The sequence below is a fragment of the Hyperoodon ampullatus genome, assembly GCF_949752795.1.
Source record: "Hyperoodon ampullatus genome assembly, chromosome: 14".
NCBI lineage: Eukaryota > Metazoa > Chordata > Mammalia > Artiodactyla > Ziphiidae > Hyperoodon > Hyperoodon ampullatus.
The window spans coordinates 7,189,838-7,217,207 of NC_136927.1; the positions used below are offsets into that span (position 1 = coordinate 7,189,838).

At 42.8% G+C, this 27,370-nt stretch overlaps 1 protein-coding gene across 3 annotated transcripts in view; it reads right to left on the reverse strand.

The window, feature by feature from the left end:
* Positions 1–27,370, reverse strand: part of MACROD2 (mono-ADP ribosylhydrolase 2) — a 1,985,837-nt gene that overhangs the window by 534,592 nt on the left and 1,423,875 nt on the right. For all 3 annotated transcript variants that reach the window (XM_079719352.1, XM_079719351.1, XM_079719350.1), the window contains exon 8: positions 468–541. In XM_079719352.1, the coding sequence (XP_079575478.1) occupies positions 468–541 (74 nt within the window). The remainder of the gene's footprint in view (positions 1–467; positions 542–27,370) is intronic.

The window sequence follows — 27,370 nt, forward strand, 5'->3', positions numbered from 1 at the left end:
ACACTCAGAAGTCACTTTATAGAAGTGATTAGTTATAAATAAAGAGATCTTAGATTACTGAAAAAATTACCAAACACCAGGAATCCCCCGTCAACAAAGATAACGTAACTCTTTAAGGAAAATAGCACCAGATGATCCCTGAATTCTTCACCTTAACGAAATCCACCCTGTTCTCTCCTTTACACACAAATCCATATTACCTAAAGACATAAAAATGAGATGATGGCTAAATGAATCTGATCATTTTGCCCATCTTCACCACTGAAACCAATCAACATAATCCCTTCAGTCAATTAATTACAGGAAAATATTCAATCCCCCATGTAACCCAAATGAAGCAGCATCAGCTAGCTTTGGCTCAATGACTAGGTCAACTTGATATTTATGGAATAAATGTATCTGCCTTTTTGAAACTGATCATCGAATTCCAGCATCTTGTATGCTCACTGATGGTGTTTTTCTCCTACCTGGTGCTGATTCTTGGCCAGCCATTCCTTAATGGTGCTGAGGGCAATGACTGCAGCAGGCTCGTTTGGAAAACCTAAGTGAAGAACAGAATAAAACAATTTTTTTTAAAAAGGCAAAGGTAATAGAGAAGTCAATCATGGTGTGATACTGGGTTTTTCTCATTTAAACAGTATTAATTTCAACCAATTAGTACTGAGCAAGGGAGACCTCAGTAATGTATACACTCTACACTGCACATCACAGTATATGAAGCCTGTGATCCTATATACAAGGCATTAAGGGGGGGCTGGTCCTACGTCCGTCTAGAGCTAAAAGGCAATAAAGGACTAACTGTCTCTTCAGTTACATGATGTCTATTAAAATGTATTTACGGTTGCTTAATACCTTCTGCAACATTTTCATATAATTTTTTCATGTGAGGTGTCAGATTAATGTTTATTACCCTCAGTTTACAAATCAAGTAAACGTGGGTCTGAGACTACATGTGGCTGAGCCAGGGTCACGAGCTCAGCAGCACTCCATCAGTGAGCTGCCACAAGACACAGCAAACAACCAGTCACACAGCCATACCACTGACAGCTATTGTGCAAATTCAAGGAAGGTAATGCCTGTTCCATTTAGAGCCATTGGAAATGATGTTTCACATGAAGACAATATGAAATGACCTGATTGTGTAGTACAGGTTTGGTTTTAGAAGCGCAGGAAGAATGATGCACTTATAATACATCAGTGAACATGAGCACACATAATCAGGGTTTCTAAAATTCATCCTTTAGCGTATATAAAGCAAGCACGTTCGAGAACTTGCAGAATCATCAGACATTCTGCCAAGAATGAGATAAACATATGTGAAAGAATAACCTTGTAAGTTACTTATTTATGGGGCAGAAAGAAGAAGAGATGGGAGTGACTGTTCTGTTGAAACTACTCTCTTCAAGCTCACCACTGGCTTCCTAATCAAGAAGGCCCATAGCCTTTCAATCATTCTTCATCTTCTTTGGTATTAAATGTGTTTAACTAGGTTTTCATATTTCAATACGTCTTCCCTCCTGAACTTTTTAAAAAAGATTTTTAAATTGTTTTAAAGTGTACAATTCAGTGGTTTTTAATATGTCCACAAATTTGTGCAATCATCACCACTAATTTCAGAATATTTTCACTGTTCGAAAAAGAAAATCTGTACCCATTAACAGTCATTTCCCAGTCTCCCTCCAGCCCCTGTGAACTACTAATCTACTTTGTCCCTATAGATTTGCAGATTCTCCTCCTAGATTTTTCAACACTGCCTTCTTCTGTGTCTCCTCCTACCTATCTGACCTCCCCTGGTTCCTTTTTCTAGGAGCATCCATTAAATGTCTGCCATTCCCAACATGCTAAACTCAGATGTCTGAGCTGATGCTACAAGCATCATCCACCAATATGTCCATGAGGACATCATCTTATCAGGGAGGCTCCCATGACATTGTTCATGCAGACGAAGAAAGAGAGAGGTGTTGTTGAAATGGGGAGATGTGAGATTTAAAAGACCCAGTTTTACTGGAAGGCAAATACATATTCCAGTAGTTCATACGAATGGTTTAAATCTCAGTGGACTTTCAGAGAAAATGTGAGAGAGAAGTAAGAGAGAGGAGTTGTTCGTTCCCACTTCCAAAAATAAATGTTGCTTTTCTAATTAGGTTTCTACATGCTTTGTTAGGGAGTATATTAGGAAAGGGGACAAAATAAAGCAGGGCCAAGCCCCACGTGGTCACTGTCATATGAGAGAGAGAACCGCTGTCATATGAAAAATGTGCATAAGTTCTCAAATTTGCAAATTCATCTATGACATTTGGGATTATGGGTTTGTTTTGCATTGTTTCATCCCTTCCTTAAATTAAGGCTTCAAAATGTAAAACTCTTAAAGTTAGAAAAACCTGTTAATTAGCTAATTCATTAAACAAATTATTATTTAACTAGAAAAGAGTATGTGCATATACATATACACATATGTGTATATATATATATATATGTATAGACAGATAGACACACTTTTAATGAGTCCCTGTCTTTAAAGCCCAAAGTCTGTGGGGAGGAAATAAGAGGCAACCGCAACACCGCAGGACAAGGGCATTTAGGGATGTGGGGACATAGATGAAGAGCACTGAGGGAGGCTTTCTAGGAAAAGATAGAATGTCTGGAGGAGGGAACTATACGTGGGAAACTGAGGAGACACTGTCTGAGAAGCAAGCTGTGAGCAGCAAGGAATTGATGGAAAAGGTGAGGAAAGGTAGATGGGGAGAAAGCAGGAGTCCTTGTGGGCTGCAAAGAAAAAGAAGGCAGCCAGGATGGGCATGTGTGGCTAGGGGTTACCCAGAGGAGGCTTTTCAGTCCACCTTTTCCCTGAGTTTAACACCAACATTTGTAATGACCCAGATGCCTCCCCTTGACAGGCTCCAGAACCAGAAATGCAATGCTTATTCCTCCACAAAAGGAATCCTTCCTGACTTTCTGGTTCTGGCCTTAGCTGCTCCCCAGTCACTGCAATACCTGGCTGCTTCCCCTGCTGGTAACCGGGTCCTACAGACAGCATCTCTCTGAAGGATCTTACACCACCCTGTTCTTTTCTTCTTTTCCCATTGATCTTATCCGAGGTCGGATCAGCTCTCAGCCCGACAACAGCAGGTGACTTGTAACTGTGCCCCTCAGTCTTCTCCCCTGCTCCCATCTATCCAGCACACCACTTCCAGGTGATTCTTCAAGTATAGTTACCACCACCTTACACAAAACAATGGCAGCCTTGGCCGACTGTCCAGCTCCTACAGAGTAAACTTTAGCACCTTAGCTTGGCATTATATACCCCGGGGGCCTTTCTAGATTTGTGTCTTAGCTTTCCCTAGATATTCTCTTCCCATGACAGTCTTCTCCGACTTTTTGATATGTTTAAGAAGTACTTAAATAGTAAAATTATAGGGCTGTACAAAACTAATAAAACCATAATCACTCTCAGTTGCAATGGCCATCTGCATTAACCTTTAGAAGGAGTAATTCCCCACAGAGAAATTATAAAAGTTCTCACAGAACCATGGCACCTGTGGTCTCTTCTCAATTATGTGTGACCTCTTGGTCACTTTCCCACATTCATCCAAACCTCTGGCACTGAGTTATCGTTTTCATCTCCACCTCAAGGACTGCTATAACCTTGGGCGGTTTCAGCATCCAGGAAGATGACCCACCCAGCACCTGGCCTGCCAGTTCCCTGACCTGATCGTTTTTGACAACAACTCCCACCTTCCCTCCTCCCCAGACCACACCCTGGACCTGGATGTAGTATTTCCATTCCAAAGCTACTCTCTTAAAACCTGTTCTCTTGAGTTTGTTCAGCTTCTTTCCAAGGAACGTCCTTTACAAGCATTTGAAGTCTGCTCTGTCCTCAAACCACTCCCCAAATTAATGCTAACATGTCTCCCCTGAGGGGTCTGACTCTTCTCTCTCATGCTGTCTTGCTCTTCGCTTTCTCATTCCAGCCACACTGGCCTTCTCTCTGTCTTCTGAATGGGGCATGTTCCTTTTCACCTTCCTACCACAAGGCCTTGCTTATGCTGTTTCCTCTTCCTGAAATGATATTTCTCTCCTCTTTTCCCCAGCTTATTTTAACATTTGCCCTCTGCTCGACCAACACTCCAAGGAAGGCTCCTCCGATACGGATGACTACCCGTCTTATGCTTTCATAACACCACGTACCTTTTCCTCACAGCACACACCATAGTTGCAATTTGACATTGATTTATATAAACGTTTGATTAATAATTTTTCATAGAGCGAAAGCCCTAAGGAGACAGATGCCACACCTGTTTTTACTTATCACTGTATCCCTAAAACATTGCCGGCACATAGAAGATGATCAAGAAATATGTGTTGAATGAATGGACTGTGGACTCGTGAGCCTTTGTATGGACAGCAGGAAAGGCTAATTACTGGGAAGACAAGGCTAAAGCCCTAAAGTATGGGGAGGGCCAAGGGATTCTGAGACGTCCAAGAAGAATGACGTATCCACATTATCCTATTTCATCCCTGAGGGAAAACTATTGAGAAGATGCATTTGAGAAAACACAACTCCTGGTGGGAAGATGTGCTGTAATTAATCAAAAGGGGAGGTAAATATCAAGATAAATATCCCTGAAAACATACTTGCTTTTCAGCAGCGTATGTATACAACATAAAGTATGATGTTCAGGATAAACAGCAACAGCATGATCCTTTGTCCACTTAACTGCAAGACCTCCAGGGTTACGAGCAAGGCCAGTGAATAGACCAGGGCAGATTTTTGCCCAGGGAAGGGCTCCTGATGACAGTAAGGCCTGCCTCAGAAGGTCTCGACCGTATTCTGGTCACCAGGGGACTTTTGTTCACAAAAGCAGAATGGCCACCCAGAGGGAAGGTTGCAGACAAGCTTCAGATGAATTATTGAATTAAATGACATACAAAATCTCTTCCAAGTATGAGGGTCAATGAGGCCGAACCAGCCATTAATAATTCAGGGCCAAGCGCGCAGTGTGTGTGTGTGTGTGTGTGTGTGTGTGTGTGTGCGCACGTGCATGCACACGTGCCCAGGTGTGCGTAGAATCTGCTTCTGTCACTCCACATCTGCTTAGTTCCTCATTCATTAGGATAGATTATTAAAATTAACTTTTGTTGTAAATGGTAAAGCCGACTTATACAATTTATACAAGATTTTTAAAAATTCACTTTTGTATTTAAATTGCTTGCTAAATTTTTACATACACACACATACGTATATATATAACCATTCCCAAATCAAGATATAAAACATTTCCAACACCCCAGAAAGCTACCTTGTCCCAGGTCAATATCTATCCCCTGAAGGAACTGCTATTCCCTCTGCTATTATCATAGATTAGTCTTGTCTGTCTTTCCACTTCATATACATGGACAATGTGCACTGTCTATATTTTGTTCAATATTATGCCTGCCTGATTTATCCATGTATCCGTATATCCATGCTACATCCACACACAGAGCAGAAGCTCATTCTTTTTCGTTGTAGTGTTGTATTCCATTGCATGAATGAATGTTCCACAATTTACCCATTCTAGTGTTGATGGACAATTGGGCTACTTCCAGTTTGGGGCTATTGTGAATAAAGCTGCCATGAACATTCTCATACACGCCACTTGGTGAACACAAGCACTTGTTTCTGTTGACAGTACACCCAGGAGTTGGGGCTATGGGTCCAGAGGTTATCCAGATGTTTAACTCTGGCAGATTCTGCCAGTTTTCCAAAGCAGCTGTAGCGATGTACACTCCCAACAGAAACGTAAGAAAGTTTAAAATAATGTATTTATCTTTCTAGTTAGTTAACGTGTCAGGATATATAATTATATTTTCTTGACCACATTTAAAGCCATTAAGGATAGCTTTAGGCTAATCAATACCTTTTATAGCTAGAAGCTCAGACACGGTTTATGACTCACCTGTTTTCTCTCTACAAAGCAGTGAGTACTTAAACCATGAGGGGACAAATTCTGTCCACAGAACATCAAAACAAAAGAGGGAGAAGCGGGGACAAAAGAGGGGGAAAATCGAAACAGCAAGTTGAGTTTGCAATGCTTTTCATCCACGGTACATCAAATACCACTTTAGACATGTTTTCTTACTCCGTTATTACCCGATATATCTCTTTTCATCAAGTTGCAGAAATATACAGCAATGAAGACTCACTGAAGGTTCTACCCGGCCACTGAACTATTTGTTGGAATTGGGGAAAACCGGGAATGTTTTCAACACAGTGAGAGTGAATCTGGTTTTGACCTTGCCCTAGACGGTTTTCCTCTCTAGCTTTCTTATTTTTTTTCATTTTGCTCTTGTTGATAATTCCCCAGTATCTTTAACTTTGTTTAGAGGCTCCTATGTGGAAACAAACAAATTGTTCCCTTGTTACAAAACTCAAACATTTTCTATTGAAAATCTAGCATAGTCTACTGAAATAAATATAGAGATAACTTACTCTGCTAGTAAAACAGCCCTTTTTGGAGGAAGAAGCAACGATCAACTTTTGTTTTAAACTTAGAATGAGGGTCTGCTTGCAGCTACAGATTGCTAAAGCATACAGAGGCATGTGGTAATACCTTAAATCAATTATTTCTGAGAAGTTCTTAGCACACAAAAAAATTTTAAACTCAAACTGACAGGATACCAGGTACAATTAATCCATGCTTTAAAACATTAAGCCCATCTAACATTTACAGTCGACCCAAGGCCTCTGTTTCTTGAATTTTCCCCTAGCATCCCTTTCCAGCCCAGTTTCCAGGAGTCACCTCTACTTTAACTGTGGATGCCTCTCTAGCAGTTGTAAGAAGAAAGCAATCTTGGAGATCAATGTCCAGGCAAAGCTCAGAAATGTAAAACCTATTTTTTATGTACCGAATTATTTTATTTTTAGCTGCACAATTTGTTCTTTAGTGGCCTTCACCTCACAGGGGGTTTCATCCATACTCTCAACCCTACCCAGCAGGGCATTTAGCCCAAGGCTGTGAGAAAATACTAATAATTGTATGGAATCATAAATCCCCATGTCCATGCCATATTATTTAGAAAGAGGTTGCCATACTCACCAGCCCTCAGGGTGACTATAAGCACCAAATCGGGGCGGTATGGCTATAAATATCCAGAAATAAGAAGCAACAGTTAAACAAATAAAACTCTCTGGAACTCTGCACACTAAATTCATGTCCACTTTTAAGCCCTCCCTCCCCATCAAGTCTTTAATGAGGAAAGCGTGCTGATTTTATTTTTTCTATTTACACACAAACTCAAGTAAAATAAAAATAGCATGCAATTATTAAACATGGGATTTTCAGCACTGATGAAAATCTCTGTCCTAAATGAGGGGGATCATGTATCACTGGGTTTATTGAAATGTTAACATCAGTTGAACTGGGATTGTCAACACTGACTGTCCATGCAAAATTACACTTTGCTTGATATTTCAGAGAGGATAACGACAATCTTTTTCTATCTTAGCACACGAGTTCTGGTGCGGGGACCAAATGGACATGAAACAATACACTTCACAAGCCCAGGTAAAAGGAGATGAAATGTGAGATGAGTTATGTTTTGCTCAGAACATTCCTCACCAACCTCCCCGAACACACACACCCCTGCCCTGCATGGGAAAAAGAGGGAGAGGGATGCAGATGGAGAGTGTGGTGGCCATGGGGAAGTACAGGGCAATGAATTTATTTTTTTAAATCTCAAAACAGCTTCCCATCAACCCCCTCCCCCAGGCCTCCTTCCAACCCATAAAAGCAATTCTGATGGTATGATGGAACCCAATTACTTGAGAGAAATGAGGTGAAGGAGGCTCACCGTTAAGCAATTGCCAGAGCAGCCACTCAGACGATTCTGGCTAAAGGCTGAGTTTCACAAGAGATAAAACAGGTGAAGTAATAAGAGTGACACTGGCCTCTGTTACTGCAGTGAGCATGGCAGCAGAATGCTAAAGAGGGTGCCGCTGGGTTCCCTCAGGAGAGCAAAAGGGCGCACAGCAGGCAAAAGCGAGGCTTTCGCAGCCCGTCTTCCAGATGGTGGGGTCTTAGCTGTTGTTTGAAAGGGCAGGCTTTGGTATACGTGTATATACACACAATTCGGCAGGCTTTATTATATGCGTATATATACACAATATGGCATATTAATAAGCTGGATCACCGTAGATGCTGACCAGGCCCTACATGTGTCCCTGTGGCATGCGTGCCATCCTTGCATCCTGGCTCAACTTACAACCTCTGGCACCTGCTGCCTTTTTACTGTGGGGTCTCACTGCCCAAGTAGGTCCAAAGTGTCAGGGAATCAAGGCCACCACGAGCATCCTTTAACCCATCACTAGTGAGATGGTGGGTACATGTCCCAGCTCACATGCCCCCAGGAAGGCTGAGGTGCAGGCTGCAAGTTGCCCAGTGGGTCGATGCTCCAGTGGTCCACAGCAACAATGCTCAGCAATGCACTCTGTTGGCTTCTTCCTTTCCTTGTCTCTCTTTCCTGAAATGACCTCCCAAATTAACTACTTGCCCCCAAACCCTGACCTCTGAACCTGCTTTTGGGGAAACCCAAACTATGACAGCCATCAACACCCATTCGTGAACTTGAGAAAAAGAGGTGCCACGTCTTATCTGGAGAGCACTCTTTCTCTAAACTTTTCTAGTTGTCACCTCTGGCACATGCACAGTAGAGAATGTTTTATAAGTTACTTAAGGACATGGGGGAAAGAGCTGGGAAGCTCGCTACTCATCAGCATGAAAGCACAATCATATTTTACTTTGTGGGGTTGTAGAGGTCACAGAGCTAGGCTCACATTGGCGTGAAGAGCTGCCACACTAGACAGAAATCTTGAAAAATAGTAAATTGTTGCTGCTGTTGTTAACATTTATCGAACAATTATTATGTAGAAGTCACTCTAAATAAAACACATGTAAACACTAAGTAATCTTCACAACAACCCAAAGGAGAGAAAAAGGAGAAGAATGAAGATGAGTTGGCTTCTAAATGGACAGTGACTTCGTGTATTGAGAGAGGGGTTGGTCAAGGATGATTAATTTGACTTAATATTAAATACTGGCAAGAGGTATGCAAAGTATAGTCTGTGTTGTACTACCTTTAATGAACTTATTATCACTCACTAATGTGATAAATGTGATCTGGACCAGCAGCTACTTGAAGAGGAAGCAATGATACTGCCTATGGCTATGGATGGGCATGGGGTGCGAGCCTAGGCTATTCTTAGGAGCCCTGCCAACTCTGGCTTCCACATAAAATAGCCCAAATCCTCAAAACTCCCTTCCAGATGTACGTAACCTTTCATTTTATAGAAGCAACAAAATGATTGTCAGGGAACTCAAGCAAGGGCAGGGCCAGCCCCAAAGCCTGGGTCTACTGACTTCCCTCCATCCATCCACACTCTAGCCCAGGGCCTGGCATTCTGTTCTTCCTCACATCTCCGCAGAATGGATGGACATTACCACAACCCCTCTCCTTCAGAGACTCCAGTCCCAATGCAACACTGTTTCAAATTCCAAAGAAAGGAAATCAAACTGGAGGCCCCTGTGGTCAGAAAGCTTGATGCCCAAGTACAGAGCTTCCTGTGAGGACCACACCCAAGAGACCAGGGGCCACTGATGTTCTGCCTCTTTCTCACATGGCAGCTCTCAGTCTAGCATTTAATGTCTTCATGGCAGAGCATGAGTGGGGCCCAAGGAGGGCCACAGAAAAGCTGATGGTCCTGATGACGCAATTATTCCTCAACATGTAGGTACCATCATTCCAGACACAGTTAGAACATGTACATTTGAAGCTCACCGGCTCACAACAGAACTTCTGTGACATTATGCCTCTCCCAACGGCGCCTTACCCCTTACTTTATTTTATTCAACTTAGTACTGATTTTCCTAGCAGGACCTATAGGATTGGTCATAACATAAAAAAGGAAAATTCTATACTTATTTTAATCTCCTTACACCCACTCTTTCATTTCACTTGGCATTGTGTGCCATGGCAAGTGATACTCCATAAATTCTACTATGTTCAGCCCCAGACTTGAGTTACTGTTGCTTTCACCTCTTTAAAAAAATTGTGAAACATGAAGTTTTCCTTTCAAGCTGTCTTTGCTCTGCAAAGCAGGTCTGAATGAGCTGCATTTTTATGAGAAACAAGCTTACCATCTATGCAAGCTTCATCAGCTTCTCAAACTTAAGAGCACCAGTGTCTTTTTTTTTTTTTTTTTTTTTTTTTTTTTTTTTTGCAGTACGCAGGTCTCTCACTGTTGTGGCCTCTCCCGTTGTGGAGCACAGGCTCCAGATGCGCAGGCTCAGTGGCCATGGCTCCCGGGCCCAGCCGCTCTGCGGCATGTGGGATCTTCCCAGACCGGGGCACGAACCTGCGTCCCCTGCATCGGCAGGCGGACTCTCAACCACTGCGCCACCAGGGAAGCCCACCAGTGTCTATTTCTAAGGGTATTTTAAAAATCATCTTCTGCCTAAGGAATTATAATAATGACCTGAGAAATGGCTCAAGAAACAAATTCTACTCTATGAAAGCTGTTCCTACTACCCCTGAATAAGTCTCTTGAGAAAAGAGATGAAAGATCTCACAGAATCACCTGGAAAAGAATTTTTGTAAAATTTTTTAAAAGAACATTTTTCCTGCAGGGCTAATCGAGGGAGTTCATTGAGGACATCACATTTGAGTAGAAAAGATTTATACTGGGATCAACTGAGAGATGCAAATGCAGTTTCTACTTTTTGAACTGGTGGCATCTATGGGGCATGGACCTGGTGGCCAGTGATGATCTCATGTCCACACTAGGAGCCCCTAGTGACTTCCTCCACACTTATGACCAAAGTCCAAACTCCTCATTTTGGCTTGCAGAACACTTCCACTGCCGTCGTCACAATCTGAAATGATCTCTGTCCCACGTGCTTGGCCACCACGCATCTACCCCATTGGAATAGCAGTTCCATGAGGCAGAACCCTTATCTTATTCATTTTTCCACCTTCAGTGCTCAAAGCAAGATAGGTGCCCAATAAGATGGTGTGTTAACAATAGGAACACGGGACATATCCAGTGTCCTGTGAGGCTCCCTCGCATGCTGCAGTGATTTTATGCCACCTGAGGCGTAGGAAAAAATCAGCCCTTGCACTGGAGGGCAGGAAGTGAATGAATCCTGTGCTGCTCTCTGGAGCCTGCTGGCCACACCCCCTACACATGTGACCTTGGTACCACCTAAAGGCATGGCTGAGGAGAATGAAAACTAGGTGCCCTTGGCTTTAGGTCTGATAAACACCTCTTGGGCTTGTCACCCTCAAGCAGGCAGAGGACTTCTTTCAGGGACACATCAGCACACAGGGTCTCTAAGCTTTGCTGTCACTGACTCGCAGGCATAAAACTACTTATGTCCCCAGAAGCTGCTTTTATGCCCCCACCTGCAGTCAGGTGCAAGATTCTCCTGAAGGAGCCGCGCTGAAGACTGTCATCACAGCTCCCAGCAGTGTTAACTCCGATCACCAAATATGGAAGAAGATGAGTTAGTCCCCAAAGCCCCTGATTATTGGCTTTTCCTCATCAATGACTGGTTGAATTCCCTTAAGGCCTGTGGAAACTGCCATCAGTCCAGGAATTCCTCTGAAAAGCTTCTCAGTGACCAACTCCAGGATGAGGAACACTCAGTGCGGACAATCTCTCCTCTCATGTCTGAATGCCGAGACAGCCACTGGTTGCAACTGTCGACAATCTGAGGTCTTTCTGAACTAGTGTCTCAATGTTAGCATGTGGCGATTTCCTATATAGGGATGGACCAGTTGGTGGAAACTCTTCTCTACGGTTTTATAGCATTTACAGTGGCAGCCACTCCTTTGCTGAGGGAGGCAGAGATTAGTGCAATCTTAGGGCCTAAAACTGTAACTAAAAAGAAAACATTTGATGTGATTTTTGTGATCAAAAATACATTATTTGATATAATTAAAGTCCAGTAGAGGACCTCACACTGAAGGTCATTTTCAGAGACATTCCAAAAGATACCAAGGGAAAAGTTCTGAAAATTTCTGTGTTGAGACAGAGGGCAAAGCTTCAAGTCTGATGTGAGCAGTAATGCCACCCTTAGACCACTGTGTCTCTTTGTGACAGTTGAGTTTCTGAGTGTGCTGGATCGGATCAGCATCCCCAGTTCTACACTCTTCTTTCCTAGACCCTTTGCCATCTGGCTTTGCAGAGCCTGTCCCCATGGGTGGAGTGTATTTCTCTGCCCAAATGATGTTGAGTTTGGCCTTGTGACTTCCTTTGGCCAATAGGATGTGAGCAGAAATGAGGCTTTACAAGCTCTTGCTGGCATAAAAAGAATGCCCCCAGGTAGGCCCTGCCCTTTCAAACTGGCACCTGAAATGAGACAGGTGGAAGAGCCTGGGCCCCAGTAGAAGCCTGGAATCCAGCATGGCCAGACCAAGCCTGGCCTCCATCAATTAAACCACAGTGAGCCCTCAGAACCGTGAACCAGAAAATAAATGCTATTTGCTGTCAGCCATTGGGTTTGGGGGTTGTCTGTAATGCAGAAAAATCTGACGGATACACAGAGCTAGAACTGTTAGTGAGGGAACATAAGCTGCTTCTGAAATCCCACTAAGGCTGCACAGCACCCAGGAGTCGTTTGTATTCTTAACTAGGGCTTTGCAATCTGCAGAAAGTGGTTTCACCTGTTGGCTGTTTGTCCAGGGTAAAACTATTGTTTACATCATAAAGTCTGCATACTAGTTCAAGGATTCAAAGAGGCATGGGAACTGGTTTAAGAGAAACCCTGGAACAAGGGAAAGAGAAGAGGTCTTGGAGTCAGACCTACCAGACTCTGCATCTCCCCCTGTAAATTGCCATCTATGTGAGCACAGTGCGTTTCTGTTCCTCAGTGTCCGCACCTGCAACGTAGGGATAAGGCTACTCTTACTGTGAAGATTAAGTTGTGTAATCACGTGCCTCTTGTTCATCACAGGTTTTCTTGTTTCAGCCCCTTTCCCTATATGTACTTTAAAGATGTGAGAAAGCCGAAGGATGTAAGAAAGCCTAAAGGTAGGAGAATGCCGGTCAGCACAGGAGGCCTGGAGACCCAGCTGGGAGCCCTAAGGTCTTCAATCTGCCACAGGGCAGCAGCCACAGTCGAAGGTGCATTCAATTTTCAAGATAAAGTGCAGTCTCACCATTTCCCCCAAGAACTTGGGAGTAGATTTACATTGCCTATTTTTTTCCAGGGATACCTTCCTGACACTTGAAAACACAATTTTTGGTAAGAGAAACAGGTATTCACAGAATTGACCTCATTTACAGCTAAACCTCTGAAAGGACTGTACCATATTTGCTGTAGTCTAAAATATACTTATCAACCTCCCAAAGAATCTTACTAATTAGATTCCCCCAAATCATGCCACTCTGGATTTCTAGTAATAGGAACACGTTTCTTTTTTTTTTTTTTTTTTTTTTTGCAATACGCAGGCCTCTCACTGCTGTGGCCTCTCCCGTTGCGGAGCACAGGCTCTGGACGCGCAGGCTCAGTGGCCGTGGCTCACGGCCCAGCCGCTCTGCGGCATGTGGGATCCTCCCGGACCGGGGCACGAACCTGTGTCCCCTGCATCGGCAGGCGGACTCTCAACCACTGCACCACCAGGGAAGCCCCTAGGAACACGTTTCTTTAAAGAATCTACAAGGAATCTGGAGTGGCAGAAACAATGGACTGATCCGTTGCATATATGATTTTTTTCTAAACAATTCTATCTAGAACATCCCCTTCACTGGTTTTTAGATTTCTAAGTTTTACCCAAATATAAGATACTGCTCCTCAAATTGCCTAGAGGGATGTAACTGGATATGATGCATGTACCACTTCCCTCAGACAGACAGAACCTGGCTCTTTCCTCTAAACCATAGTGAGGCATTTGGGGGAGAGTCGGCGTTTGAGGGATGATAGAATAACGTAGAGACCAAATAAGCCACAGAATTGTAAAGCAGGACAACGGCATTTTCAAATGCAAATTTCCCACAATGCTCGTCATTGTGCATCTTAATAATGAATGACGATATTTCACAAACCATGAGCTCTAGACCAAGTTTGTGGTCAAGTAATGAAATCCTAGAAGGGCGTATTTCTCATCAAAAGTCAATTTGTTCTCCTGCTGGAGCTGTATGTAGTAAGCAAATACAGGATAGCATGAAGTTATAACGTGCCATGAAAACCTCCCGGGCCAGAAAAGAAGTTTAGGATGTGCTTTTAGTGGTAATGATATCCACTTAAACATACATGTTAAAGATTTATTTTGATGGATCTCTTTAGGAAGTTGGAACTTTTGTGTAGACTCCAAAGTATTCCTGATAAAAATATAGATATAAATATCTACTTTATAAATAAATATAAATACTGGTCACACAGTATTTCACTTATGTAACACCTGACAATTTTTTCTTGAAAAGTAGAATGGCATTCTGGCACGTAAGGGCATTTGAAATTTATCACTCCCTTCTGACAAGTAAAAGGCTGAACAAACTGAAAAAAATTTTTAAATCTTCTTAGTTAGATCCATCAGAGAAGTGAAGTCACAGAGCAAACCACTATCCCTTTAACTTGGAGAGACAGGTGAATACAGAGAATCACAACTTACCAGAGCAGAAACTCCTAAGCAGAAACCTCCACAGGAGCCAGCACCACGGTAGGAAAATCTAAACTGTAATTGAGGAATTGTTGGAGCTTGGAGTAGACAATTCTGTGTCAACTTCAAGAAAAGATAACTGTTATCTGACTAGCTCGCTGAGCTTACTCAGGAAGAGTCAGAGGAGCTGCAACTCACAAAACACTAGCTCTAGCAGACCACAGGCAAACCCAGAAAACAAAGGAGGCGAGCTTGCTTTTATGGAGAAAAGGGGAATATGGGCAGGACTGTTCTAAATGAAAATTCATTGGAGGAAACTAAGAGTTCAGGGTGGTGGTGTCTTCTCATTGGCTGAGCTACAGAGTTTTCCATTGGCTGGGCTTGTTGCTGGGCGAGAACATCATCCTTCCTCTTGATGGGGTTAAAGTAGAGGCACCTTCGTGTTGGAGACACAAGGTAGCCTCCTCTATTTGGGATAATTGACAATGACTGGTGGGGTGTAAGAACTCGCCCTACAGGTCTTCCCAGCTCCAATTTTAATGGACGTTTCCTTTATTAGTTTTCACGCCTGAAAGTTAAAAATTCCACGGGGTGAGGTGGGGGGCTTTTCTTAGGGTGGCCCCACACACTTTTGTAAATTTTACCTCACCAGGTTCTCACAGTGAATGCAGAGAAAAATCCCCTCGTGCTACCTGCAGGGGTGGGGGAAAGGAGCTTCTCTGAAATATGCCACTCTGTTCTTAACAAGGCCTGCCTTCAGGAGAAACTAATTTACCAGAGCCTAACCTGCTGAGGTTTATTTAGAGCCTAACCTCCCTGGGGGAAGGGCAATAGTCTACTTCAGCCAGCTCTAGGCATCCACATGGGGGAAGGGAAATACACAACTCCAGCCACTCTAGTTATCTTATCCACCTGAGGGGGAAAAGGGGGAACTAAGAAGCACTTGTGATATTCACAGTTCAGAAGCCCAGGCTCAAAAAAGACAGAGACCCCATCACAGGACTCTAGAATGCTCCCTCTCCCCACCACCTCACCTCCACCTTATTAAAGGTCTGTTTACTGCAGTTCCATTTGCCCAGTACATCATACATCATGTCCAGCTATCAAAGAAAACGTACAGGCATACTAAGAGGAAAAGAATAAAGCACAGTTTGAAGAGACACAGCAAGCATCAGAACCAAACTCAGATACGGTAAAGATGTTGGGATGATTAATATGCTAAGGATTCTAATGGATCAAGTACACAGCATACAAGAACAGAGGCACATTATAAGCGGAGAGATGGAAATTCTAAGAAAGAATCAGAAAAAGAAATTCTAGAGCTCAAAAATACTGTAACAAATGAAGAATGCCTTTGATGGGCTCATTAGTAGAGGAGACACAGATGAAGAAAATCTCTGACCTTGAGGGTATAGAAGCTCTGGAAGTTAATAGAAACTTTAAAAAAAACTGGGAAAACAAAGAGAAAAAGACTAAAAAAAAAAAAAACAGAGAAGAATATTCAAGAACTGTGGGGCAACTACAAAGAGCATAACATGTGTATAATGGAATACCAGAAGGAAAAGAAAGAGAGAAAGAAACAGAAAAATATTTGAAACAGTAATGGCTGAGAATTTCCTCCAGCTTAATGTCAGACACCAAACCATAGCTCCAAGAAGCTCAGAGAACACCAAGGAGGATTAAAACAAAACAAAAACAAAAAAATCAAAACTACACCTAGGCATATTGTATTTGAACTATAGAAAATCCAAGATAAATTTAAAAATCTTGAAAGAAGCCACAGGGAAAAATGTACCTTACATATGGGGGATCAAAGATAAGAACTGCAGCCAAGGTCTCAGAAACCATGCAAGCAAGAGAGGGGAGTAAAATATTTAAAGTGTTGAGAAAATAAAAGCACCAACCTAGAATTCTGAAACCTGTAAAATTATCCTTCAAAAGTGAAGGAGCCATAAAGACTTTCTCAGACACAAAAACTGAGGGAAATTGTTTCTGGTAGACCTGCCTTGCAAGAAAAGAAGTTCTTCAGAGTGGAGGAAAACAGTATAAGTCAGTCACAAATCTACATAAAGAAAGGAAGAGCATTAGAGAAGGAATAAGTGAAGATAAAATAAAAACTTTTTTTTTTTTTTTTTTTTTTTTGTGGTACGCAGGCCTCTCACTGTTGTGGCCTCTCCCGTTGCAGAGCACAGGCTCCGGACGTGCAGGCTGAGGCCATGGCTCACGGGCCCAGCCGCTCCACAGCATGTGGGACCCTCCCGGACTGGGGCACGAACCCGTGTCCCCTGCATTGGCAGGCGGACTCTCAACCACTGCGCCACCAGGGAAGCCCAAAATAAAAATTTTTATCATTCGTATTCTTAATTGATTTAACAGATTTAAAAAAATAGCAACAATGTATTCAATTATATATATGTATCTATCTATATCTATGTGTGTGTGTGTGTACATATATATATATATATTAGGAGATAGCATAGGAGAAAATCTAGAAACCATTTGTATGGTGATGACTTTTAGATACAACGTCAGAGGCTCAACTGATAAGCTGGCCATCATTAATATTAAAACTTCTGGGACCTCCCTGGTGGCACAGTGGTTAAGAATGTGCCTGCCAATGCAGGGGTCATGGGTTCAAGCCCTGGTCTGGGAAGATCCCACATGCCGCAGAGCAACCAAGCCCATGTGCCACAACTACTGAGCCTGTGCTCTAGAGCCCATGAGCCACAACTGCTGAAGCCAGCGCACCTAGAGCCCATGCTCCACAACAAAGAGAAGCCACCACAATGAGAAGCCCGGGCACCGCAATGAAGGGTAGCCCCCGCTCACTTCAACTAGAGGAAGCCCGTGAGCAACAACAAAGACCCAACACGGCCAAAAATAAATAAATAAAATAAAATTTAAAACTATTTAAAACTTCTGCTCTGTGAAAGACATTGTCAAGTGAATGAAAGACAAGCCAGGCAGGGAGAAAATATTTGCAAAAGACATATCTGATAAAGGACTGTTATCCAAAAATAAACAAAGAACTCTTAAAACTCAGCAATAAGAAAATGAACAACTTGATTTAAAAATGGGCAAAAGATCTGATCAGATACCTCACCAAAGAAAATACACAGATGGCAAATAAGCTTATGAAAAGATGCTCTGCATCATATGTTATCAGAGAACTGCAAATTAAAACAATAAAGAGATACCACTACACAGCTATTAGAATGGCCAAAATCTGGAACATTGACAACACCAAATGCTGGTGAGGATGTGGAACAACAGGAACTCTCATTCATTACTGATGCGAATGAAAAATGGTACTGCTACTTTGGAAGACAGTTTGGCAGTTTCTTACAAAACTAAACATACTTTTACCATATGCTCCAGCAATTGTGCTCCTTAGAATTTATGTAAAGATGTCCACACAAAAACCTGCACACTGATTATTCATAATTGCTTTATTCAGAATTGCCTAAATTGAAAGCAACCAAAATGTCCTTTAGTAGGTGAGGGAATAAACAAACTGTGGTACATCCAGACAATGGAATATTAGTGATTAAAAGAAATGAGCTATCAAGATGTGAAAAGACACAGAGGAAACTTAAATACGTATTACTAAGTAAAAGAAGCCGATCTGAAAAGACTATACACTGTATAATTCAAACTGGAAGTGACAAAACTATAGACACAATAAAAGAATCAGAGGTTGCCAGGGCTTAGTGGGGAGGAAGCGATGAACTGGTGTAGCACAGAAGATTTTTTAGGGCAATGGGAGTATTCTTTATGATACTATAATTATAGATATATGTCATACTTTTGGCCAAACCTATAGAAAGTACAGCACCAAGAGTGAACCCTAATATAAACTATAGACTTTGGGTGATAATGATGTGTCAGTGTAGGTTCATTGATTATAAATAATGTACCACTCTGCTGTGGGATTGTGGTGGGGGCTGCATGTGGGGACAGGTGGTATACAGGAAATCTTAGTATTTTCCGCTCAGTTTTGTCTCATGAATCTAAAACTTCTCTAAAAAAATAATTTATTAAAAGTAAAATAAAATTTTAAAAAATAATATAAAGTAAAATAACATAAAATAAACAGCTCTCAGCTATGACAGATGAGCATTTCCAGCTGCTATTTTTTAGCATATTTTTTAAATGACAGTTTACCCACCAGTGACTTCAGTGTTCTTTTGGAATCCTAAATTCAGAAGCTCATTTTAGGAAATGATATTAAAGCAATTCCTGTGTGACAGCAAGCACATAAAATTCCAACTCTCTCAAGCACAGAGGCCTGGTAATTACTAAGGAATGTTTTATCAGACGCAAAACTCTTCTTTGTGTAATAATGTCAGTAGTGGCTTTAATAACACGTTGAAGTTACAAAGCACTTTTCATGGTCATTAGGAATTCCCTTTAGTACTTCCCAGTGCATTTCATATCAAAATTATACTCGGGCACATCTCTGACATATGATAAATACTGCATTTCCATAAAAAATGTAGAATGGACTTGATACATACAATATGGACGAATCTCACAGACGGTACTTTGAATGAAAGAAGCCAGACACAAAGTACATACGGGCAAGATTCCATTTATATGAAGTTCAAAAACAGGCAAAACTAAGCTATTAGAAATCAGAACAATGGTTGTTTAAGGGGGGCTTGGCTTGACTGAAAGGGGTCATGATAGAACTCTCCAGGGTGATAGAAATGTTCTATCTTGACTGGGGAGTCGGTTACACAGGGATATGCATTTATTCAAATCTTCCTTCCTGATTCAGAAGAAGCCATGAAGAAATTCCTTCTAAATGGTTCGAGTGCCCAAAAAGGGGCACAGGTGCCCAGATTGACTGCCTCTTACTAGTGACCAGCGCTCACGTAAAGCAAGTGGATGAGTGAAGTTTGAGAAGGAGACTCCTAGTTTTCTGATCTGTCTGCAGCACAGATGAGGGTGATAATCACTTTCACGATCAATATCTTTTGTAAAAAAAAAAAAAGAGAGAGAGAGAAGGAAGAAAACGAAGATGAAGAGAGTAAAACTTCCCCCTTGGTAGATGGGAACGTGGGGAGCACAGAAGGCGAGAAAGATCAGTGGGGGAGCCAGGCTGGCGATGGAGGAGGGGGCGGAGTCTGCCCCAGGTGGTGGGCAGTAGAAGGAGCAGGCAAGTGACCCCTGCCCTGGGGGAGCAGAGTGAAGCGGCCCAACATGTTCGTAATTTTCCCCTCTGCAGGGTTAGAAACAACAAATCAAGAACCAGGACAACTGCAATCTTTTTTTTTTTTTTTTTTTTTTGCTGTACGCGGGCCTCTCACTGTTGTGGCCTCTCCCGTTGCGGAGCACAGGCTCCGGACGCGCAGGCTCAGCGGCCATGGCTCACGGGCCCAGCCGCTCCGCGGCATGTGGGATCTTCCCAGACCGGGGCACGAACCCGTGTCGCTTGCATCTGCAGGCGGACTCTCAACCACTGCGCCACCAGGAAAGCCCGACAATCTTGACATATTTCTTAAGCTTCACAATGCCCCTCTATGCCGAATTGTGATTATATCCTAAGGATTAGTAGCAAACCATAAAATTTAAAGAACCTGTGGATTGCTGATTAGGGATAAGAAGGAAATAGAGAACCACGGGGACCACAGCCTTCTCCTCGGCTAGACTCAGTGAGAGAGAAAGCCTAGGGTGAAACGGGCAGCGGCAGTTTTAAGGAAAAAGAAAAGAAGATGGTGGAATAATCCATATGGGCTGAATTAAAGAAGAAAATGAGAGCATGGGAGGTCATAGGCGGGTGTGACAATTCCTCCTTTGCTCACCTCTCCCCCCTCCCCACCACCAAATAATAAGGATAATGATTCATAAATCACCCCCCCCCACACACACACAAAGCCCTTCTATTCCTATTGGGATGCCTTATTTTTTTTAGGCTAAATCATTGTGGAGAAAATTATTTTAAAATAATCAAAGGAGGCATCCCATAAAGTGACTGCTAGAGAAAAAAAGAAAGAAGAAATTCAAGATGTCACAATGGTTTGGGGGGCACTATTATACGACTGGTTTAATTTACTTCTCCTCAAGGGCAGAAGCCAGCCCTGTCTCAGGATTTATTTCTGTCTGGTCACCTTCTCCCTGCATCCCAGTCAATTCCTTCAGCAACTGTGTAACTTGTTTATACTCAAATTAAACTGCATTCATTTGTATGCTGCCTAGGAAATATGAGGTTTCTAAAGGTGTTTATTTTCTATAACCTGGGCTATCCAGCAAGAACCTGAGTGTAGGCTATCCCTGGCTTGCTTTCTGGAATCACAGTATTTATGCAACATGATGCTTTTAGTTAACACTGAGCCCAAGCAGCACTATTCATAGGCTTCATAGCTCAGATTCTCTCTCTCTAGTATGTGGGTGTATATATATAAATATAACATACATTTTATATAAATATTATATATATATATACCATACAGGCCATATACACTAGAATATAAACACATTGTGCTAAGACTTCATCTTAGTTTTTATTACCCAGACGAAAAGGACCTTGGCCAGCCTCTGCCTTGTGTTTGACACGAGTCATTCAGCCACTTCCAGAGGAGTAGATACTACAACCAAAGTATTCAGATGCCAATCTGGTCAGCTCCTGTAGACACAGACCCTCTCTCTGCAGGTGCAGAATGACATGGACCCTTGAGCCCAAACCATACTGTTAGGTAAGATGGCACCTTCTATTTTGGTTTCTCTCACAAATAAAGTATGGAGTAGCACCCTTGCCAAATGAGAACTACAACACTGCAATGTGTCAACGTGAGCGTTTTATAATTAAATATTAAATACATATTTTCCTTACTTTCAAAGAATGCTATGGTTAGGGAGAGCAGGCTGCCCAGTGAACCATAGTCATGGAGGGGCACAGCCATGGCCAAAGTGGGGTGGGGGGAGGACAGGAGGGTAGGGAGTTAGGGGAGTGAGGGTGGGGAGGTGGGGATGGCTGAGAAATAGCCCAAGCACTTGCTCCCACCTTCCCATCCTGCAGTTACCCCAACTCTCCCCTCCCCTATCAGCCAAACCCAGAGTCTAGGCATCAGGGACACTGGGGTGGCCTTGCACAGAGCAGGACAGAGAAGGGAGGGCAAAGGGGGAGGGGGGAAACAGAGTCACCAAGAAACAAGGGGATTGCGCTGTTATAAAACACAACCTTCACCGAAGTTAACTCATCAGGTTATCACTTCTAACGTGTCAGTTACTACAGACATAGCCCCGAAGATAGGGCAGCACACAGAAATGGCACAGCAGCCGGAATCGGTCGAATGTGACTTTGGTTACGAGCCACGGGTCCAGGAACTCAAGTAGACAGGTGGGAACTGGTGAATCCGACTCATGCCTACATGTGCCGAGTCTTAGGGGAGGAGGCTTGTTGCTCAGTTAGGTGGCAAGCTGCTGTCTCAGAGAGAGAGTCCAAAATGTCAGGGCCGCAACCTTACTTGTTCCACAAGCTTGTAACTCACAAGCTGATATTCAGTCCGCCAATCTGCAGTGGACAGATTCCCTTGAGGCCTGTGGCAATCAGGACCTTTACATAATTAGCAAAACTATCGATCCATCGGGACTTAATCACGTTCTCTTCTACACGAAACTCGTTCAGATCCTGATAAGTCTTTGAAAAGACCAACTTATTTTAATATCATATATTACATTTACTGTTTATTATTTTCAAATATTTTAAGTACAGAGTGGCCTTTAAAACATATCTGTGTTTATGTGCGTATGTGTTTATATATTTTATATATACATATGTATAGCTCTTCCAATACCCCAGGGCGATTTTAACAGTCAGTGAGAGTCAATGAATTTAGTCAAATACCATCCAAGGGCGTCAAACTTTTGTCTGGCATGTTCAAATCAGGAGTAGCAGCCGGTGCGGAAAATGAAGACCATTTTCCAGGTTTCTCTTAAAGAAGAGGCACTCGGCCTTCATTTTAAATATGTTCTGAAGGCTAATGTACCTGGCAGAGCAGAAAGTAAAGAGAGAACACACAACACATCTGCAAACAGCAGTGCAGCATTTGCTGAAGTTCATTGCTTAAATAAAAAAAAAAGCCAGGGGCAAAGAGTATCTGGTGTTTAACAAGTGCCCCCCAAAACCAGGTCCTGATACGTACCTAGCAAAGCCACACCACATTCACCACATTGTCCTCTCCAAGCCTTTGTCAAGAGAAAACTGTCTCTCAGGTGTCAAGAAGGATTTGTGAGAGTTAATCTGATTTTTCTTGAAGGAAGTCTTTAGTGCTTTACCAATATGCTCAATTTTCTGCCAGACACATGAAACGGCTGTCTGACATCAGCACCACCTGCCATGCTCTTCTCTTTCTTGTATTGATTTATCTGCTAACCTTGACGAGGCAGTCTTAGATTGCAGATGGATCATGCACCAGGAGAAGGCCATTTTGCCTAGCAACAATTGCATTTGTGCTTGACAGCCACCAAGCACCCAAATGGCCTGGGATCTATAAAACCTCTTGAATCTCTTTCCAAGAAACAGCAATTTTTCCTTCCCTGCAGTCTTAATTTGGGAATTAGAGAAAACATCGCTGTAAAATAGCCAACTTCCTTACTTACTATGACATTCACAAGTTGTCATACTCTGTCACCCAGTTTGTCAGGAAGTTTTTCCTAGATGTCAAGCACTGGGCTGGGGCCTCTGGTGAATGGGAGAGAATTTCTAGCTTCAAAGAACTTGATAAAGAGAAACAAGACTCACACACCTACAAGCACACCCACACACATGTACTTATGCATGGTGGCAGGTAATGCTGGTGTTTCATCCACATTTTCTTGGCCTTCCCTACTTATCACCTGCATCTTTGGTGGACAGTCGTGGAGAAGCCCATGACTTCCTATTTCATGCACCAGTGTCTCTCTGACTGAGGCTTTCTCTGGCCCCTGGAGAAGGCAGGAGTTCCTTAGCTTGAACACGTCAGACGTAATGGAAAGTTAATGCCCCTGCAGACAGTTCTTACCTGATGAGTGATGGGAGTCAGTGGACAAATCCCCTGGTTTCCTTGACCCTCAGTGGCACAATTATGAAACATGGTCCATATGGTCTCCCAGAAATCTTTGTATTGGTTTCCTACTGCTGCTGTAACAAATTACCGTGAACTTAGTGACTTAAAACAATACAAATTTATTATCTTACAGTTCTTGAGGTCAGAAGTCCAACATAAATTTCACTTTGCTAAAATCAGGGGTTGGCAGGATTGCATTCCTTCTGGAGGCTCCAGGACGATTCCATTTTCCCACTTTCTCCAGCTTCCAGAGGCTGCCTGCATAGCTTGGCTCTTGACCCATTCCTCACATCACTGTGACATTGTCCTTCCCTTCCTCTGCTTCTGTTGTCACTTTACCTTCTCTATGACCCTTCTGTCTTCTTCTTATAAGGACCATTGTAATTATATTGGTCTCACCTGAATAATCCAGAATACTTTGCCATCACAATGTGTTTAACTTAAGCAGTATCTGTGAAGTCCACTTTGCCATGTAAGGTAATACATTGAAAGTTTCTGGGTATTGGGGTGCAGACTTCTTTGTAGGGCCGTAATTGAGCTGCCCACAGTCTCCAATAAAGATGAGCCCCACTTGCCCACACCAGTAAGCCATTCATTAATGTACCCGTTTCTGGCTTTTCCCCTCTCCTGTCTCACTTTTCTATTCACCAACCGGTGTTTGCGGGACTACTTCACAAATTTCTTTCATCCAAATCCTTATCTCAGATTAGAAGACTCACTCATGCCCATCAAGTTATTTTAAATGTAACATGAGGTATCCGAAGGTAGAATCTGTTAAATAAACAAAAGGAACTAAGGTACTACAAAAATTCAGGCAGGGTTCAATCAGTCCAATTTGAATTCCAGAAAATGCCATAGAGAAGGAAGGACTTAAATTAATCTTCAAAGGATGAGAACATTTTTCATAGCCTAATGAGTAATTTGTGATTTCCCTTCCCTTTTTTTTAAATAAATTTATTTATTTATGGCTGCGTTGGGTCTTCATTGCTGCGGCTGCGGCGAGCAGGGGCTACTCTTCGTTGCGGTGCACGGACTTATTGTGGTGGCTTCTCTTTGTTGCAGAGAACAGGCTCTAGGTGCACAGGCTTCAGTAGCTGTGGCACGCATGCTCCGTAGTTGTGGCTCGCGGGCTCTAGGGTGCAGGCTCCGTAGTTGTGGCTCGCCAGATCTAGAGCACAGGCTCAGTAGTTGTGGTGCACGGGCTTAGCTACTCCGCGGCATGTGGGATCTTCCCAGACCAGGGCTCGAACCCATGTCCCCTGCATTGGCAGGTAGATTCTTAACCACTGCGCCACCAGGGAAGTCCCCTTCCTTTCTTCTTAAAAGACCTGTGTCAGAGCCAGTTTTTGACCAACGAAGGAGGGACATACCACCATCCTGAAATGAAGCACTTATCGAAACTCTCTGAAGTTCCCAAGTGGTGGCATACGACCCAGATTTTTCTAATACCTGAAGACATACAATTTTATCTGCAGGACTCCAAGACTGGAGAAATACTGTGCAGGCAGATCTTGCTAATTTTCCTTCTCTGCTACTGAAATGGGATGCAGCAATCCAACTGAATTATGTACTGGGGACCAAACACAGCCGAACACAACCCTCCTAGCTGAGGGCGATTACCGAAATAAGGACGTGACCACTATACTATGTTCAAGAAGTTTATAGACTCACTGGGGAAGTGAAACAACAACACAGTTTCAAAACTGGAAAACAATACTGCCCTTTATTTTTTTAAAGAAAGGCTACACCACCCACATTTTGACATCACAGAGGATGAGACTATGGGGGAAGACAACACGGCTATCAATGACTCTGCACAACACAGAGATTCGGAAAATTCAGACTTTGTGAAGAAGGTTGAGGAATATTTTCACTCACTTATTTTCATTTTCTTTTTGTGTGCGCAAAAGACGGATATAAGTCTGCGTCTAAAGTAAATATGAAGTACTCTTGATAAGTATAAAATACAAATTTTAAGGGGTAATAAGACATTACATCATAGTTGAATGTTTCTAAAACTGCAGGGACATCTTATAATTGATAGAATTTTGGTTCCCACAAAACATAGCATTGTGAAGGGCTAAGTCAGTCCCAAATCTAGATATATCATCCCTTTATTGCAATTCTATAGAAGATGTATTTGGTCACAAACATTTTGCTTGAGTCTCAAGACTGAGCAACATAAACTTAATAGGAGAATACAGGTAACACTCTCGTCCTCTCCCCATCTTTTGTTCTCCTGTGCTTTTTTGCAACCTGTTTCCCTTATACAAGGCCGTAAAGAGCATTTTCTTCTCTCTTATATGATTTTAGAGGGTGTGCAGAGCCTGAAAAGCTAGAAGTGAAAGTCAGGCTGGTTAGGAGCTGCGCAACTGAAGGTTTTCTTCCACAAGAATCCTCAGTGGGTTCACCAGCAGCCCTCCAGCACTCACCCGGAGCTAATCTCCAAGGGTGACATGGATGAGGACACCTCCCTGGACTCTTTACAAGTCAGGACACCTGCTGGTACTTGCAGGGTAGGGGCTTCCCCTTGGCGTGCGGGTGACAGGCAGCCAGGGTCCCTTCCACTGCGTGATGAATGGCTGCTGGGTGCAGCTGATGCGGGGTGGAGAGGTTTGCTGAGGGAACATATTTATAGCAGTAAATGCTGAGAAATGCAGGATTTGTTTTTTCCCCCCTCCATAGGCGGCATTAAATTTTCTCTCATCAGAATGCAGATTTCCCAAGCACTCTCATGCGATTCTCTTGGAAAAGAATTGATCCCCACGCTTCACTCCCCTGCAAAAGATGCTTACCGTAGCATTAATGCCAGCAGAAGAAGTTTCACCTGCATGACTCTCAAAAGTTCTTGCAGATCCACCTCCCAGTAAAAGCGAGAAAAGGATGGCTGGGGACCTGGGGGTGAGGGCGGTGTGTTACTGGTGAGAATGAGTGCGAGGTGACCGCTGTCTCCTGGTACAACGGTGGTTGCCATGCAAGACTGTGCTGAGTCAAGATGCGGATCAGGACGAAATCCAGCTTGGGTCAGCTGCCAACGCCTGTGCTCAGGTTCAAGGGTGACAACCTCCCCACCATCCACCACTCCTGAGAAGAGACTACTTTTTCTTACACCAAAGCACCTCAACTGCCAAGCCTTACAGCTATGGGATTGCCTCTGTTCAGAAAGGGCTGTCTTTTCTGATTTGTACCAAGTCAATGTGTAGGATGGTAGTTGTCCTAGAACTCAGAGAGGAGTTTTTCTCAGTTTGTTTGTTTAAATCTGTACCCCCATGAGAAGCAGTCGGTTACTGAGATTGATGGGAATATGTTAGGCAAGCTGAAGCAGGGAAAAGAAAAAAGCTGGGAACGTGTAAAGTGAATTTTGGGAGAACACCTCCATTGTAGGGAAGATTGAGGGGTGTTTTCCATTCTAGTCCCTCTTGCCCATGGTACCCCAACTCAGATATCAAGACTGGGCAGGGACGGTAGTCAGAACAACATCAAGCCTGACTCATTAAGTGAGATTTTTACCCTAAAGAATAATGAAAACAAATCAACGTAAAATAAACCAGTAAACAACAAACCTAGAAGGAATAAACACACACGATTTGGAAAGCTAAAAGTATAAAATCAACAATGAACTTGTTAGTTACAAAAATGTATGAAGAAATGTTAATATTAATAGCTAATACATATTGAGCTCT